The sequence below is a fragment of the Carassius carassius genome, chromosome 41, assembly GCF_963082965.1.
Source record: "Carassius carassius chromosome 41, fCarCar2.1, whole genome shotgun sequence".
Lineage (NCBI taxonomy): Eukaryota > Metazoa > Chordata > Actinopteri > Cypriniformes > Cyprinidae > Carassius > Carassius carassius.
The window spans coordinates 10,064,072-10,082,208 of record NC_081795.1 but is presented as its reverse complement, the minus strand read 5'-3'; the positions used below and the strand labels follow the sequence as shown (position 1 = coordinate 10,082,208).

Below are 18,137 nucleotides of genomic sequence, written 5' to 3'. Positions count from 1 at the left end.
GTGAATTATTATTATTATTTATTTTTTTACTTCGATAAGCAACGATTATAAAGGACAGAAAAAAAAATTGCAGTTTGCAGTGATAACATTAAATTGTAATGAGCTTTAATGCAGTGTGAATCAAAATTGAGGTTTGAACTGTTGCTCTTGTCTCTCATTTATTCTCTGGCAGGCATGTTTGACCGCAGCGTCACCCTGCTGGAGGTGTGTGGCAGCTGGCCTGAGAGTTTCGGACTGCGTCACATGTCCTCTGTGGAAGCCACAGAAGAGGGCCTGAAGGAGAGGCTGGCAGATGCAATGTCAGAGTCGCCCAGCAGAGATATTGTGGGCTCTGGGACAGGTGAGTGCAAACCCTCTCTCTAATGCACAACATATAGGCAATGTATGTCAGTTAACATCACAGATTTAAAAAGAATGGTTCTAACAAAAATCATTTATTCATTCTTTCTCTCTGCTGTGAAACAAAAAAGTAATGTGTCAAGTGTTTTGGTTCATATAATGAAAGCCATTGGGGCCCAGAACAACATTAGACCCCACTGATACACTTCATTGTATGTACAAATTTATTTTATCTGATGTTCAAAAGGAATTTGAATATGTAATGATTACTTTGTACAAGAAGATAAACAGGTGTAAAATTGTCACTGGGTGTTACCCGCGGTTTAAGTGCTAATATGTATTTTTACAAAGTACTAATATGTGTACCATTTAGGAGTAAATAGGTACAAAGATGTACCTTTTAGCTTTTGTAACTTCTGAGAGTGTATAGTAAAAAAACACAGATATTATTATTATTATTTTTGTTGCTGTTAAAGACCTGCCAACAGAACTTCAGTCAAGTTAATTCTTCTCATTAGTAGCCCGTTAAGCTCAAAAGCAAACTAACTCCCTCAGAGGTTAATATGGTAAACCCTATTTTGTTCGATTTGTTCTTACTTACTCCTCCAGTGACTAGGGGAATCAGTTATGTCTCCTCAGTCCTGTTCGAATTATGCAGAGATAAGAATACGTCCTGGCGTATTTATGTGATTTCTCGTACAGATCTAGGAAAAGACACATTTCCGAGGTTTTACAATAACAAATTAAGTCAATTGCATTGAGGGAGAGACCAAGCGAAATGAGGGGGGAAATAGCCACCCTTAACAATCCAAATGTTTAACTCATTTAGGAAGCTGCTGCTCTCTGGCCCTCCCCCTTGTCTGAACAAGACTTTCTTTGATATCTGGGGAAGATGGAGGTTGGATCTTGGATGCTGCTGCTTGGAGCAGCGAGGTCACAAGGCCCTAATGCATTTAGCATCGACTGGCCCTCTCTCGTAGCGCGTCTATTAGGCACTAATTTGATTTGTACCTATTCATTTGCAGTCCCTGCAGCAGCTCCGAGTTGGCCCTCTCCATAATTGGTTCTGTCTCTATTTTTGCATCATTAGATTAAGCCCGACTCCCGGACACTTGTAGTCTGTGCTTGTCCGTCCATTTATACAGCCTAATGTAACACAAAATTCATTACTGATCACATTACTCTCAACTTTTGGCCCCACGGGCTGGTGGATGAACGTAATGTTAAGCATCTCCAGAAGCAGTAAACCCAGAGTATGGAAGAAAAATGGATTGTGGCGAGAGGCTCTAAATAAGCAGCACAGTGGCTGGGGACAGGGTGCTGGAGCCTCTGATGAGTGCTAGTCATCCGTTATGTCAGTCTGTGTCTTCTTCACCCAGACGAGCGGCTGCAGTTAAGAATCAGTGCCAGACTTTAAGAGTTCAAGCCATTGCCATTTAGGTCTTTGTTGAAGGTACCGACTAATGTGACAGTAAGTGCTGAGAGTAACGGCCAAATATTGGTAATTACCCTATAGTCACCCAAAGTAGCCTCTTCATTTGTAACCATGGGTCGTGTCTGGGTTGTGTCTAGACGGTGGAACCCGTGATTCAAGATTTTCAGATGAAAACTTTTCATTAAGGATTTAATGCATCAAATTCATTTCTTTAACAAAACTACAAATCTTACTTACCCCAAACCTTTGAAGAGTTGTGTATGTGTGCAGACAATACTGTGTGAATTAGGTAAATAATCTTTTATTTATTTACTCACAATAACACTTTTGGTCTCCATGAGACCCCCATTTCAAACTCTTTTTCAGTGTGTAAGTGCCATAACTTTACTCTTAGGCTTTTCACAGATCGAGGTCTGCCATCGAGACGTGACTTTACGGCTGGTGTGGGATTTATCTAGTCGGTTGTAAAGCAGCATGGGATTGTGTCCTTGAGCTGTGGGTGAGCCAGAATACCTGACCAGCTTTCTTTGTAGTTGTGGGGCGCCCTGTTTAATAAGGCAGGTTCAGCCAGGAGCCTCTTTGAAGGGTGGAAAGCAGATGGTTCGACACTTAGCATCTGCTCACGCACAGGCGCTTTTTCAGAAGAGTATTGTAGCATCAGGGGACATCTCAGACTCTTCTTCTACGTTATCAGTCGCTAACTACTTCTCCATGTTTCATTCCTTCTGTCTCCTTCCTCCAGAACTCAGATTTTGCATTCTTGCGTAGTTTAACATCAGTGAAAATTGACAACTGGGAATTTCTTCTCATGCCAGGCGATGGGGAGCGAATGCAAGACTCCCAGTTTACCGTCATGCTAGGAATGTAAGAGAAAACTCTTGAAATGCAGTCATCTTAAAATTAGATTTTACCAGCGGCATAATGTTGCAAATTGGATTTTTGTCATTGGCGCTAACCTAACGTAAATTCCATTTAAGCAGGGGGAAGAGGACAGAACTCAAACCTGTCAAGCGCGGTGTCCCTCCCCACACCACCGCTGCCAGTGTTTACTGAGGTTACATACAGGGATTAAGTCTATGTCATTCTTCATTACTCCAGCTGCCCCCAAAAAACACATTTATATCTATTTCCCTGTTAAGCCTGCAGTACTGAGAGCACGCTCTCAATTCCCTATCTCTTGAGCCTCACAGAGCTCTTAGAAAGTAGTAGTGATGTAGACATGAAAATGCTAATACACCGTCTGCCTTTTATATTTTTCCCTCATTTGATTTGAGTCTGTTAATTTGGTTCACATTTTAAATAATCTGGTTCTTTTAAAAAATCAGATAATATGTCACCCTATTAAAAATTCCCAATGTTTTTTAGTAGTGATGTAGTCATAACCTGTAAAAATTGATATAGCAATGCAAACATTTTGTTTATGTTTCTTCATTGATATAGAGATTTGAATGCATGCTTGTATGTTTTATGTAGTTTATTAGCACAGCACTGTGATTATGGAAATGTTTTACAGTAATTGTGTATGGTGGTGTGAAAGCTGAAAGGACTCTCCTTTGTTGTCTACTGAACCAAATATATGTGTTCTTGTAAAATTATTAAGGCCGATGGGTTTTTGTGCACTTGAAGAAGAGCCCAAACTGTTGGAGCCGGACATGCCACAATAGCTTCATTGTGAAGAGGATGTTAGCCACAGCTCTCAAGCTTTCTCTTTCTTTCTTCCTCTTCATCCTTGAGTGTTCAGTTCGACCCTTGGGACAGAGCTTTACTGTGACAGCAACACACATACATACACACACATACACATACACTTATATACACTATATATATATATGTGTGTGTCAATGTTGTTAGCTAAGTGTCAGAAATATTTAATAGAGTTGCTAACTGCTTATTCAGCTTTACTGCAGTTGATATACTTTCATTTATGAATATCGAATTACTTGTTAACTACAGTTTTGAAGTAGCTTCCCAACACTGAAGCTTTATTACAGAAACATCCTTACGAATGGCCCTTAAACAGTCATGCATGGAAGCTGCTAAAAAAAAGAACGCATGTACGTAAGCATAGTTTTCCCAACATAAATGGAAACCACTGAGCTGACTGAACTGTGACCGCCTGAACTTACAATGATTAGAGCTTTTGTCACGAAACTAGGAACAATGCACTTCCATCCGCCAGTAACACTCATCTGTACATACTTCTCCAATGGCTAGACACTCCAGGGCGCCAAAAATCTGTCTTCCTCTCGATTGGCTGTTAGCAGTCATGAAAGAAGCAGGATGTTTGTTTTCCATCCTCTCCAAAGCCATCGAAACATTCAATCACTCCATATTTTACCCTTTGCTCACTGGTTGTCATAGTTTTAGTTTTTAAAATTGTCAGGTCCTGTTTGAAGGTTTTTTTTTTTTTTGGATTGGTTAGTAGGCTTTCAAGGAAACTGTGTGCAGAACTCCACAGAAAGTTACTGCGTTTTCCACAGAATTAGAATGACGTCATTCTGAAAGTTCTACAAGTCCCTAAGTGCTTGTGTTTGTTTATTTAATAATTTGGCTAATTTGATGATGCTTTCAGCTATGCATCACAATGTTATATTCTCAGCTTAAACACTGTACTATGTTTTTATTTATTCTATAGAAATCATCTGATTTTTCACCCCAAATCAGTGCAGAAATGTGAACGTCTCCCTGCTGTCTGACAGACCTGATACTTTGCGAACTTGATTTAAATGTCTTTGCTATTGCTTACACAGACTGAGCCTCACCATCTAATATTTGTTTCATGTATGCTAACAAAAATGTGAGGTTTGAATGAGAATTAGGCATGAAAGTGAATCAAACAGGCCTTGAGTTCCAGGTATTACTGTCGTAGCAGCTTATTCCAGCGTACAACAGGGTAGATCCTGTTCTGGATGTACTGAAAAGCTTCCATTGTTTGCTTACCTGGTTAATGACAGTAATATTCCCTGTTTAAATTGGAATAACCCACAAGTATTCTTTCGCCAAATCGCAAGCTATTATCAGAAAGAGTGTTCCATATCATGTCACGGCTCATTTTAATGTGGTGCGATAGCCATCACTAAAGCAACAAGACACAGCTGAAAGCAAAGCAGCCCAGTCACTCGCCATGCAAAGGACTTAGCTTGTGCTAATCAGTCATCCACCACCTTATACGCAGCACACAGATGATAGATTCCATAAACAAACCCAGCTCTAATCTGGGTCTGCTCAATCTCCAGCCAAACCCAAGTTCCTCAGTGGCAGTGTGTAGCAAGTCTGTAGCATTGGTAAACATGTTTAGCTGCCCTGTAATGCCGGGTACGTGTGAGTTTGGTAAGTATAAATACATCCATATGTCATTTAAAACTCCTTTGTCTTTAAACTTCCCCTCTGTAACCTGCATCTCTACCAGCACACAGTCACCCTGCATTTGTGGACAAGAAGACAAGTGTGATCATAGGGATATTAGGTCCATTTCTGTTGATCTGAACTCTGTGGAGCTGTTGCTGAAAATAGGGCCTGCAGCTCTTAGTGAGTTTACAGTACCATCGACCCTGAAGGTGACCTCAGCTGTAGCTGACATCATTACTTACATTGTCTGAAACCGGGAACACAAAAACAAATCTCTATGGTTCTTCATACTGTGAGAGCATGTGTTGGACAAAGAAAGAAGAAAGTGAGGTGGTATTAATGAATGGATAGATGTGTAGTAAGATGGCCAGGAGGGGAATGAAGTATAAAAACAGGAACACGATTATTGTTTTCTCCCCTCAGCACTCACCCATTCATCCCATGATCAGTCTCTTCAGTGTGAGAGTAATGTGCAGCGACAGGGTGAGATGATGAAGAAGAATTCCTACATTCAGAGCCTCTCTTTCTCTCTGTCTCCATCAGTGACACATTGGGCCTGGATATCATTTTAGCATGTATCCCCTGCTTTTTCCCTCGTTGTTCTACTAGCCTACAAACTAGTTGCTAAAACAGTAAAGAAAAGGATGGAAGCTGGGATTTACAGTAGAAACCAAAGCTTGCAGTAAATGGGCTTTTTGTGGGATTTTTGGAGACTACACTTAACAGCTCGCTCAAGGGAGCGAGAGTCAGAAAGTAGCAGCTCAGAGAGAAAGAAAGGGAGACAGCTGAGGGGCTGGAAGGAGCACTTTTAAAAGATGTTCCAGGATGTCTAGACATGGTGTTGGTGAAACATGACGAAAGCTTCAGGCATTTGAGAGCACTGCAAATGGAAGCAAGAGGCAGGTGTCGGTGAGACATGCTACGTGTCAGAGCTGTGATTCCACAACTAATTCAGACTCATAGGGCATTTACTGTGTTTAGCTTCCCAAGAGTATAAAGAAGAGTTCATTATTCAATACCACACTTACCTTGCTCTTTCCTACTTCTCCAAACTCTTCCTCCCTTTCCTTTCACATTTACACGTGTGCTGTATATATATCAGTAAAAGAGGTTGCATGAATTAGTGATAGAGGACATAATGGAGGGTTTCTTGAAAGCACAGCTGAAAGGCGTTACAGCGCTAACGGTCCACACCGATATGAGATCACTGGCCTGACTGCAGCACTTTCCAGGAAAGTGAAAAGAGGAGAGAGGACTTGAAGCAAGCAACTGTCACTGCCTGCACCGCTTTCGTTTCTCTAATGGCCTCACACTTAGGAAAGCACGCACGCCTCTCCCAGTACTGTGAATAAACCTTTTCTCTTTTTCTTCCTCTAGAGGCGTTCCAGCACTTTCAGGTAAATGTGCGCTCAAAGAGGAGAAGATCATTTAGTGCTATCATTTAATTGCTTAGTCATGATCTGACTAATGCAAAGCAAAAAGGCAATAATGCAAAGTAGAACACACATTGCTGTTTAGTTTCTAATGTGTTTATTGCTGGTAAATGAAAGCTCAGTTTTAAAGCGCCATTGTCCAGTTTGGTGTTGGACGTGCGAGCTTGAGCTTCAGGGCGAGTGAGTGAGCAATGGTGCTTTTCAGTAAAAGACCAGCTGAGTGCACGATTCCTCCTTGGGCTACAGGGATTTAATGAACCTCTCTCCATCAGAAAGAGTGTGTGTGTGTGTGTGTGTGTGTGTGTGTGTGTGTGTGTGTGTGTGTGTGTGTGTGTGTGTGTGTGTGTGTGTGTGTGTGTGTGTGTGTGTGTGTGTGTGTGTGTGTGTGTGCGTGCGTGTACTGTGTGTGTATATCTCAGGATGCTTGGCATTGAGTACAGCTCCGCGGCCGTCACATTGACCGTGCCCATCAATCAAAGAGACATAAAGCAATATGGACAGCATTTAAATCAACTAATTGAATCAAAACTCAAATTAAGCCACCAGCCTGAGTGGTTTGTAATTGTAAATGGCATGAGCCTTCCATCCCACTGGCTTAAATTTGAGACCTGCGCCTTGAGCAACTATTTAACCAATTACTCTGCTAGCAGTAAAAGACCTTCTTAATGTTGGCAGAATCCAAGTGATTTTGTTTGACTTGGGTTTTTATACAGAGGCTGTGGTCTAATCGTAGCCTGTGCGATAAATACAGAATCAATCATGTTTGTTATCCTAATGGATTTGGCCACGTTTAGTCCATTTAGCACATTTGGAAAGTTTGCTATCATTGTATACTATTCAGAAACAGTTCAAATAAACCAATAGAATTACAAAAGTCATTTGAGAGACATTAGTGGTGTTGCGAAGGCAAGCATCGCTATAAAGTGTAACGCTGCCCTCCCACTCTGGAAGTTTTTTTCTCATTCATTTTTTTCCATAGAGATTTATAATGTATAGTATAACATGTCCTTGGCGTCTTTAATTAAAATGAGGAATGAGAAAATAATAAATAATATTTTCAATTCAGCAAGGATGCATTAATTGGATCAAAAGTAAACACATTTATAATGTTACAAAATATTTCTATTTCAAACAATTGCTGTTCTAAAAAAAAATGAAAGTGTCAATGTTTCCACAAAAACATATTAAGCAGCACACCTGTTTTCAATGATGAGAATAAGAATGTTTATTGAGCAGCAAATCAGCATTTCTGAAGTATCATGTCACATTGAATTCTGTTGAAATGACTGCTGAAAATTTGGCTTTTTAAATATTCAATTAAAGTGCATTGAATGGTGTATTCAAATTGGTTTAATGTTCTTGATTACAAGTATGACATGATAAATGTAATATTTTAAAAGCTGCAAAATATTCAGATATATAGATAATTAAGTAGTCAATGTGATTTGTAAACCATTCATATAACCATACAGACTGATAGCTTTAATAGAAGTGCATACTATTGATTAACAACCCTAGAGCTCACAGTAGATCTGTATTTAATGATTTCAATTGTTAACACCCTAACAATCACATTGCAAAGTGCTAAAATGGTCCAAACACTCTAGCAACTGTGTAGCGATGCCCTGGCAACCAACCAAAACACTCTAGCACTGTGGTGATGAGATTTGCACAAGCAAATGCTGTTTTCTCGGTTCATGTTTCCTCAAGCAAATGTAAAAATCTAGTTCACATTCTGCTTTTGTAGAACACCACGAGCCACTGATGTATCAGATACAGCAGATGTTAGCATCATGTGTCAGAGGACAATGTTTCTTCTCACATTTCCTAGAAACATTTTCTCTTGCTCTTCCAACTCATTCATTATCTTCGTGTTATTTCAGTAAAAGAAAGAAAAGGAAAGTGTATGGAAGAAAATGAATTATTTAAGCGTGTAAGTATATGTGTGGAGAGTCATTCACACCTCTGTAGTAATCTAACACTAGAGCCTCGTTGAGTTCGGACGTTACATGCTGGAACATGAATATGCTTTCATTTTGACAAGCACTCAACTCATTGTGCTTTAGTTAGAAACACAGCAGCAATGTGAGATCTAGAGTTTGTGCGTGGTCATCCTTGTAAGTGATTCATTTTTCAGGACTGAAAGTTTTATCATTCATAACTCGGATTACTGTCTGCCGCAGTCCTGCTTTTTAGCACTTACTCACTAGATTTCCTTCTAAAGAAAATGCTTGCTTGCTGGTTGCTAGGCAGTTGCTAGGATGCTCGATAGTCATGAAAAGCACTTTCTGTGAAATTATCATGAAGCAATAGATTATGTTTGGTCTGTCTTATGTTTGTACCCTCAGGGCTGTCTGCATGCAGTGAGATGATGTCTGATCCCACACACACATCACCACGGCCTCCACCAATAGCGCAGCTGTGTTTCTAATGAGTAAATGCAAAATGTGCCCTTGCTGGAGGATGGTATGTGCCAGGGTAGCAGAGGTTACAGTAGGTTTCCATTATATGTAATTGAAAGCACAATGGAGGCCGGCCACCTTTACCTCATTCTGTAATGACCATGAAATATGGACTTTCACATGTGGGCGGGGCTTACTTAATGTAGTTCCCACTTTTCATCCTTTCTGATAGGGTCTTGTCAGTTTGGCAGTGGACTTTGCTTCTAATCCAGAAGGGGGTCTCTCTATGTCTTTCTCTCTTTCACACACACAGGAACATTACTATTAATAGCCCAGATGGAATGAGTAAACTGGATACAGGATAAGGCCATCACAATAATAGTGTCCCATACACACTCACAAGCCCCTCAGCTGGGATGTTGCTAATGCCCAGTTTTTAATAGGATGACTCCCTTAATGCCAGCTTTTCATTTGAGTGATAATCTCAGAGAGGCTGTGAAATAACTATCAACTGTGTGTGTGTGTGTGTGTGTGTGTGGGTCCCAAACTCTTCTTGGGTCGTTTGGTTGGCCCGTACGCTTACGGGAGCTGTCCTTGTCGACAGAACCAGCGGCAGAAGGTAAACAGTAATTATGTTCCATAAATAAATAACACAATCCACCATAAAACGTGCAAGAAGTAGTAAATAAGGAACTACTTGAAGCAAGCTAGTGGTTTGCTGGACGCTAGACACTACTTCCGCATTTGTCCACGACACTGTTGTCATGTGGTTTCTACGTCAGTAAAGTCGGTAGCAAAGGGTTACTAACGTCATTGACAGGCGACTGCACTGCCCCGTGTCACTGTTTAGAATGGGAATTTTCTCATGATTTACAAGTAGTTGAAAACATTAGAGATATTGTTAGTAATCAGCTGGACAAAATGTATAACACTAGCCTAGTGGTTTTTGGATATTTTACTGCAAATATCTTACAAATTGTACCTTTAATTTTATTAATAATGGTAATATGAATTATTATTATTATTATTATTATTTTTAAGCACAGTGTACATCATTAGTTCTCATTAGTTAATCTTAGTAAATGCGCTAACATTAACAATGAGCAACACAAGCATTTGTTACAGAAGTTATTATACTTTGTTTAAAAAAATACAACTGTAAGTTCATGTTAACTTCGGTCCATTAAATCAGTGATTCTCAAATGGGGGTACGCGTACCCCCAGGGGTACGTTGCGGTACTGTAGGGGGTACGTGAGATTTATAAAAAATAAAATAAAAAATTAAATTAATAAATTTTAATAAATTAATTTAAAAGATACAAAATCATCCATGATTACGAAAATAAGTTTAATAAAATGTTAACCACATCTTTAAATAAAATATTTCTATTTTAAATGTGATTGTAAATACCTAACATTAAATCAGAGAAGAAGAATTTTTTAATCACGCCGAGCGGGAAATCAGTTGCTTAGCTGCTAAATAAACAGACATAAATGAAATTCTGGTTAAAACGTAGCACTACTACAGCGGAGAACAGGGAGGATGAAGAAAAAAAGAAAGCCAAATTGGAGCCAACAAAATACCGTCAATATCAGGAGGGGTATGTTTTGATGGGATTCACGGCAACAAACGGCAACCCTCCCCAAGCATTGTGTTTTTTCTGTGGGGAGAAACTAGCAAACAGCTCGATGAAACCGGCGCACCTGCAGAGACATCTCAACACCAAACATCAGTGTCATGTTGGAAAGCCACCTGATTTTTTCAAGAGAAAACTTGCTGAGTTTAGATCATCGCAGGAAACAATGCGAAAAATCTCCACAACATCAGCCAAAGCACTTCAGGCGTCATATGCGGTGTCACTGCTCGTGGCTAAAGCAAAAAAGCCGTTCACGATCGCTGAGGACCTGTTACTCCCAGCCGCCGTTGTATTAACTGAGACAATGCTGGACAAAAATGCCGCGGCTAAATTAAAAACGGTGCCTTTGTCTAATGACACCGTTTCCCGCAGAATAGATAGAATGGGAGCGGATATTGTTGAAAAAGTTGTGGGAAAACTTGGCGAAGCATTTTCACTCCAGCTTGATGAGTCGACCGATGTCAGTGGCAAGGCACAGCTCATTGCGTTTGTGAGGTATGTGGATATTGACAACATTTATGAAAATGTACTTTTCTGCAAGAGCTTAGAGGGGAAAACAACGGGAGAGGACCTTTTTAATGTTGTGGATAATTTCTTCATTGAAAACGAGCTGGACTGGAGAAACTGTAAGAGTGTATGCACTGACGGAGCCGCGTCAATCACAGGCCGTGTTAAAGGGCTCATGACGCGTATTAGAAGTAAACATCCAGAAGTGCAGTGGAATCACTGTATCATACACAGGGAAGCACTGGCATCCAAAAATATAAGTCCTGTTTTGCATGACGTTTTGAATGACAGCATTAAAGTGATTAACTTTATTAAGTCAAGGCCACTCAATGCACGACTGTTTCACCGCCTTTGTGAGGACATGGGAGCAGAACACACGCAACTGCTGCTACACACAGAAGTGCGCTGGCTATCTCGAGGGAGAATACTGAGCAGGCTGCTGGAACTACGGGTGGAGGTGCACACCTTTTTGTCAGAGCAAAGATCTCCATATGCCACCCTGTTTGAAGATAAAGATTGGCTTGCAAAGCTGTGCTATCTGGCAGATATATTCAGTAAATTGAATGAGCTGAATGTGTGTCTTCAGGGCAAGGACACCCACGTTCTGAACCTGTATGATAAGGTGGGTGGTTTTCTGAAGAAAGCAGAGTTGTGGAAACGGGCATGTGTACAGGGGGATCTCACCTGCTTTTCTCAGGTGGATGCTTTCCTCTCCAGGGAAGATGTGGAGAGAGCACCAGTGAAGTCCATCATAGAGGAACATTTGGCCAACCTGATTGTGAGTTTTAACTCATACTTTCCTGATATGGAGGAGAAATCTGCACAGCTCAGTTGGGTGAGAAACCCATTTCTTTTGTCAGAAGAAAGCCGAAACAAGCTCCCTCTCTGTCACCAGGAAAAACTCTTGGATGTGTCATCTGACTATGGCCTACGGATGAAATATGAAAACTCCACTGTAACACAGTTTTGGGTGTGTGTAAAAAAGGAGTACCCTGAGCTGGGAGAAAAAGCTTTGCAGCAGCTACTGCCCTTTGGATCCACATATTTGTGTGAGGCCTCATTTTCTGCAATGACCATGATCAAAACAAAGCAGAGAAACAGACTGGGCCTGGAAAAGAGTCTGATCACTGCTGTTTCCTCCCTACCACCGAGAATGAACAAGATCCTCAGTGAAGCACAAGCACATGTTTCGCACTAAATTATAAGTGTAACTTAGTTTGTTGTTTATTGTTACAAGTGTTTTTGAGCTAAAATGTTATACACATCATATATACATACACACACACACACACACACACGTATATATATATATATATATATATATATACACACAGTGTATATATATTATTTATATAGGTTTCTTTTATCAAACATGTTTGGGGCCAGTCAAGGGGTATACTTAAACTGCGTTAACAGTAAAGAAAATTAAAAGTACAACTTAGTTTGTTGTTTATTGTTACAAGTGTTTTTGAGCTAAAATGTTAAACACATCATATATACACACACACACACACACACACACACATATATATATATATATATATATATATATATACAGTGTGTATATATATATATATATATTATTTATATAGGTTTCTTTTATCAAACATGTTTGGGGCCAGTCAAGGGGGATAACTGCGTTATCAGTAAATATACATTGTTAATTATTGCAAATGTTTATTGCAAATGTTTTATTATTTACATTGTTTAATAAATCTCATAATGATGGCACATCACTACATCGTAGTCATAGCTTTTTTTTTCATCTCAAATAATTGGGGCCGGTCAGGGGGCACTTGGCTGAGAAAAAATTTGATAGGGGGTACGTTATTGAAAAAAGATTGAGAAGCACTGCATTAAATAATACAGTTACAACTTTTGCTCAGTTACTTGAGTCTTAAAATGTTGAAATTAACTAAGACTAATAAATGATTTAGAAGAATTTTTCATTAGCAGTTTAACTAGGCTAATGCATTAGCTAATGTAAAATATTGGGGCCTAATGTAAAGTGTGGCTGAACAATAAAGAATCAAAACATTTTCAAACAGTATCAAGGCATGTTGTAGTCCAGATTGAAATGTAAAATGTACAAAAGTTTAAGCCTAAGTATTTGGTGCTGTGATGAACAGCATTGCTAATACAAATATCTTTATGGCTGTTAAATCCTATTCAGATACGGAAAGTAGCGGAACTGCTTTGTTTACGGGGTTTCCGTGGTAACGGCTGCATTTCTGCTTTTCCATCAGTGCAATCTGCTGTCAGAGAGTAAATGTGCATTTTCGGCAGCGCATCTCCTTCACTCATTCCATGCACTTCTCATCCATGTTGGGCTTGTTTACATGAAAGTGCACATGCAGATTTGATGCAGCATACAGCACATTGTACATTTTAACCAGTTGATGGGAATAGAAGGCTATTCTTAAAATGCATTCAAATCTGAATAATTAGTAATATATATTTATTCACTTATTGTTATTTATTTGAAATGCCCACAATAACAATAGCATGCATGGTCACAAACATGATATATCACATTACCGAATAACAGTGTTTTCTCTAGTCACAAAGCATGAATTTCAAACATTTTTGTGTGTTTCTACTGCACAGACAGCCAAGTTTTATTAAAAGCCCATCTTGTCAGGCAGAGACACATTACCTGGAGAGAAGAATGACGAGAGAGTGCTTATCAAGTCCAACTGTATCCATGCTACGATTAAAGTGCAAACAAGAAACTGAACTCTTAAAGAGTATTTATCAGAGTAAGTTACACCCTCTGTCCCGTTTACCCCCCCCCCCTCTTCCTCATAATGAGGGCACAAATTGGGTCCACTCTCTCATTGGCATTTCCACTGGCACAGCAGTCTGATTAAGGGCCCTTTACATGCTTTGATCTGTCAGGTTTCCTTCTAATGATCAGCCTGCATGTTCTTTGTCACTCAGTCTAATGTGTAAGCATGCACTGGTTACCCACAGCAAACAGCGTTCTAGGATCCAGAAATGCCGTGCCACGCTGGACTGGTGTTTACGGTTTGATTATGTTCTGCTGGAGCCTGCTTTCTGGGGAGCAGGCCCTCGCGGTGCACTCAGAATTAAGCTTACATCTAGCAATTCTGACTTTGTTCTCTGAATTCTGAGCTGACATCTTGCAGTTCCATTATTTGCAATGGAATAAGATGTTAAAAAGCCAATTGAGGCGTTTTGTAGTTATGAGTTTGACTTGTGACTTTTCTTCTCAGAATTGCATTTATATCTTGTTTTTCTGACTTTAAATCTCACAGTTCTCAGAACTGCAAGAAAAGTCAGAATTTGTGAGGTATACACTAGATATATATATATATATATATATATATATTCTCTGCTGGAAATAAGCTTCCATAGTAATGTATTCATGAATAAAGTCATTGTTAGATTGTTGGTTGTTTTGTTTATGTACTAATTATTATTATTATTATTATCTATAATTTTGTGGGTAGACTGAATAAGACCAATATTTGTATCCTTTGTTTTGCATCTATCAAATAAAGTCAAATAAATTCTAAATACTTATACTAAATACAAATGAGTGGTAATTCATATAATTATATCATTAAAAAACAATTTATTAGAGTTTACTCTAAATACAATACAAATGAATAGTATTGTATAATAATTATAATTATGTATAACAATCATATTATTGACGTGTATACCTTACTGGATTTTACTATGTTAAATATTTTACAAATAAATTGTAGTTCATATAATTTTAGAATTAAAGAATTTAATTTATTGAACTCTACTGTAAATAAAATACTTTACAAATGAATAATACTTTGTATAATTATATTATTAAAGTATTCAGTTGACTGGATTTTACTAATGTACAAATTATATATTTTAATAGATCATATTTATAGATATAGAGATATATACACACAATTTTTGTCTAGTGAAAATAAGTAGATTATGATGTAAAATTGCTTGATAAAAGATTCTGATCACACTGTCCAGCCCTCGAGCCCAAGAGCACAGTTTCCAGCAGATTCACGTTCCTCTGGTCCGGGTGTGGGCCCTGCCTCTAATTACTACACCACCGTGTGGCATCATTTAAGCAGGGTTTATTTGCCACTCTGTGTGTATGTGCTATCTGCTGGGCACACGAGGAAAAGCAGAGTCACTGTCTCTTCCCTGGCAGGCACACTTCTTTTGCTTTGAGCCAGTAGAACAGGATTTACGAGCACCTGTCACAGGGGTATGTGCAGCAAAGCAAACAAACAGCTCCTCTCCTCCCCCACCAGCGCAAATCAGCAGCGGGAATGTGGCCAGTCCCTGCTATCGTTTTAGCACTGTACGGTGTGTGTGTGTGTGTGTGTGTTTGAGATGTTCTGTATACACACCAGATAATAACTGAAAAATTATGGACACCACCATTCTGCATCTGATGAATGTTTAAAACACTGCATATATCTCAGCAGTTATGAGTCCCTGCTGTCCGTGACTGTGTATACAGTGGACAAAGTTTAACAACATATACAAAACAAATCACGCTAAGAATAACACTCTCCACAAGGTGCCAAAACACAATATTTGGCAATTATGTGCACAAATATTTTATGTACCATTTTTCATAGTTTTTGGGTCTATTTTACACTTTTTTTCCCCCATTGGATCCTTCACTTCAGTCATCATCAAAGTGAGTCTTTTTTTTTTTTACAAGAAAGCATAATACATTAGCATTGTATAGCATTGTACCTCTACCTTTTCAAGCTGATTGTGTGTGAATTATACAGTGACTTTTAAGGAGCTTGACATTTCAACAGGATTTTTTCCGGTCACACAGTTGAACTAATATTAAATATGGAAACATTTTTGTGGTATATTTGTAATATGCAAGTCTTCTCTCGAGTCATAATGACAGTGTTAATGTTTTGTCAATATTCCATCCAATGATGATCCTAATGAAAAATACTCCGGTACCTTAGTGACCTGTTGCTACGGTTACTACTTCAGGCAAAGACAATTCATCTTTGTGAGTATTTATTGACTGGATAGATTTTTGAATGTTTAAAAAAAAAGTATCTTATTCTAACCAAGGCTGCATTTATTTCAGTGCACCCAAAAAAGTATATTTATATACAGTACAGACCAAAAGTTTGGACACACCTTCTCATTCAAAGAGTTTTCTTTATTTTCATGACTATGAAAATTGTAGAGTCACACTGAAGGCATCAAAACTATGAATTAACACATGTGGAATTATATATGGAATTATATACAAAACTGAAAATATGTCATATTCTAGGTTCTTCAAAGTAGCCACCTTTTGCTTTGATTACTGCTTTGCAAACTCTAGGCATTCTCTTGATGAGCTTCAAGAGGTAGTCACCTGAAATGGTCTTCCAACAGTCTTGGAGGAGTTCCCCGAGAGATGCTTAGCACTTGTTGGCCCTTTTGCCTTCTGTCTGCGGTCCAGCTCACCCCCTAAACCATCTCGATTGGGTTCAGGTCCGGTGACTGTGGAGGCCAGGTCATCTGGCGCAGCACCCCATCACTCTTCTTCTTGGTCAAATAGCCCTTGATGCCTTCAGTGTGACTCTACAATTTTCATAGTCATGAAAATAAAGAAAACTCTTTGAATATATATATATATATATATATATATATATATATATATATATATATATATATATATATATATATATATATATATATATATATTAATACAACTTAAAGAAACTGATTTCTATTTAAACATTTAAAAATGGCAAAATATTTGTTATAGTTTGATGGCAAAGCTATGTTTTCAGCATCATTACTCCAGTCGTCAGTGTTACATGATCTTTTGCAACAGTGTAAAAGTCTTTACTGTCACTTTAAATTGAATGCATCCTTTCTAAATACGATATAGTACAAAAAACAAAACTGTCATATATTTTTATTTTATTTTATGATTTACTTTAAATTAACCAGAACTTGTTCTTTATTCACTTGATGAACATTTTCCCAAGTCCCATTATTCTGAAAGCTGCAGCATTGATCTTAAATTGTGAACTCTTCATTTATATTAAAAAGAATGAAACAACTACAGATAACTTGTGAGATGAACACTTTTACAGTAATCATTTAAAATCTCTCCTGAGTTCAAGCACTGCAGTGATCCTGCCTAACAGTGTGAGTCTAGTTTAATGTTGTTTGCTGCTTTATTCTCTGTGTGTGTTTTGAATGCAGCAGAGCTGCAGAGGGAGGGAAGCATCGAGACGCTCAGCAATAGTTCTGGCTCCACCAGTGGCAGCATTCCCCGAAACTTCGAGGGCTACCGGTCCCCTCTTCCCACCAATGAGAGCCAACCCCTCAGCCTCTACCCCACCGCATTCCCCTAAAACCAGCCGTCCCACCCACATCTCAGACCCGAGGAAACCTCTCTGTCGTCTTTGGACATTCTTGCCAGCACAACCACAACACATCACCCACGACAGGCCACACTCTTCACCCTGCATCCTGCTCTGCTATATCATTTCTCTTTTCTTTGAAATGTGGATTTTCCTTTAATCAGACTCGGCATGCAGGAAAACAGTGTTCAACCAGGCCCTGGCGTTAACATCCTTTGTCATTCACTTCCCTTGTAGAATAATGTTAATGTTGCCTCCACCTGGGAGAGAGAGAGAGAAAACGAATGTTAACTTTAATGGGTCAGATGTACTGTAAAAGAGATCCATTGGAGTTGCTACTTTATTCAAAGATGTGTCATATTACCAATATTATTATCAATCGAACTTCCAGTGCGTATCTTTATTGAACGCATGTGTGTGAGTGAGTGAGTGAGTGAGTGAGTGAGTGAGTGAGTGAGTGAGTGAGTGAGAGTGTGTGTTCCTCAAATACGTGTCCTGATTACTTCTCAGTAGTTGAGTTTAGGTTTGAGCTTATTAGACAAATAGTGTTTGATATATTTTAGTAAACATGTACTGTAACATTTGAATTGATTTGTCTTTTATAAGTAATCAAAAATGGTTATGTTTACCATTTGATCTGGTGTTACATAGTGTTCATTATTCCGCAC

General features: G+C 38.8%; 1 protein-coding gene across 8 annotated transcripts in view; it reads left to right on the top strand.

Annotated features, from left to right (window-relative positions):
• LOC132123611 (BCAS3 microtubule associated cell migration factor-like) overlaps positions 1 to 17,741 on the top strand; it is a 233,928-nt gene extending 216,187 nt beyond the window's left edge. For 4 of the 8 annotated variants that reach the window (XM_059534370.1, XM_059534363.1, XM_059534368.1 and 1 more), the window contains 2 exons: positions 173 to 340; positions 17,312 to 17,741. In XM_059534370.1, the coding sequence (XP_059390353.1) occupies positions 173 to 340; positions 17,312 to 17,460 (317 nt within the window). In that variant the 3' untranslated portion in view covers positions 17,461 to 17,741. Of the gene's footprint in view, positions 1 to 172; positions 341 to 17,308 lie in introns of all 8 variants that reach the window. The other 4 variants (XM_059534364.1, XM_059534362.1, XM_059534365.1 and 1 more) reach the window with 1 other exon arrangement.
• Positions 17,742 to 18,137: the final 396 nt, after the last annotated feature.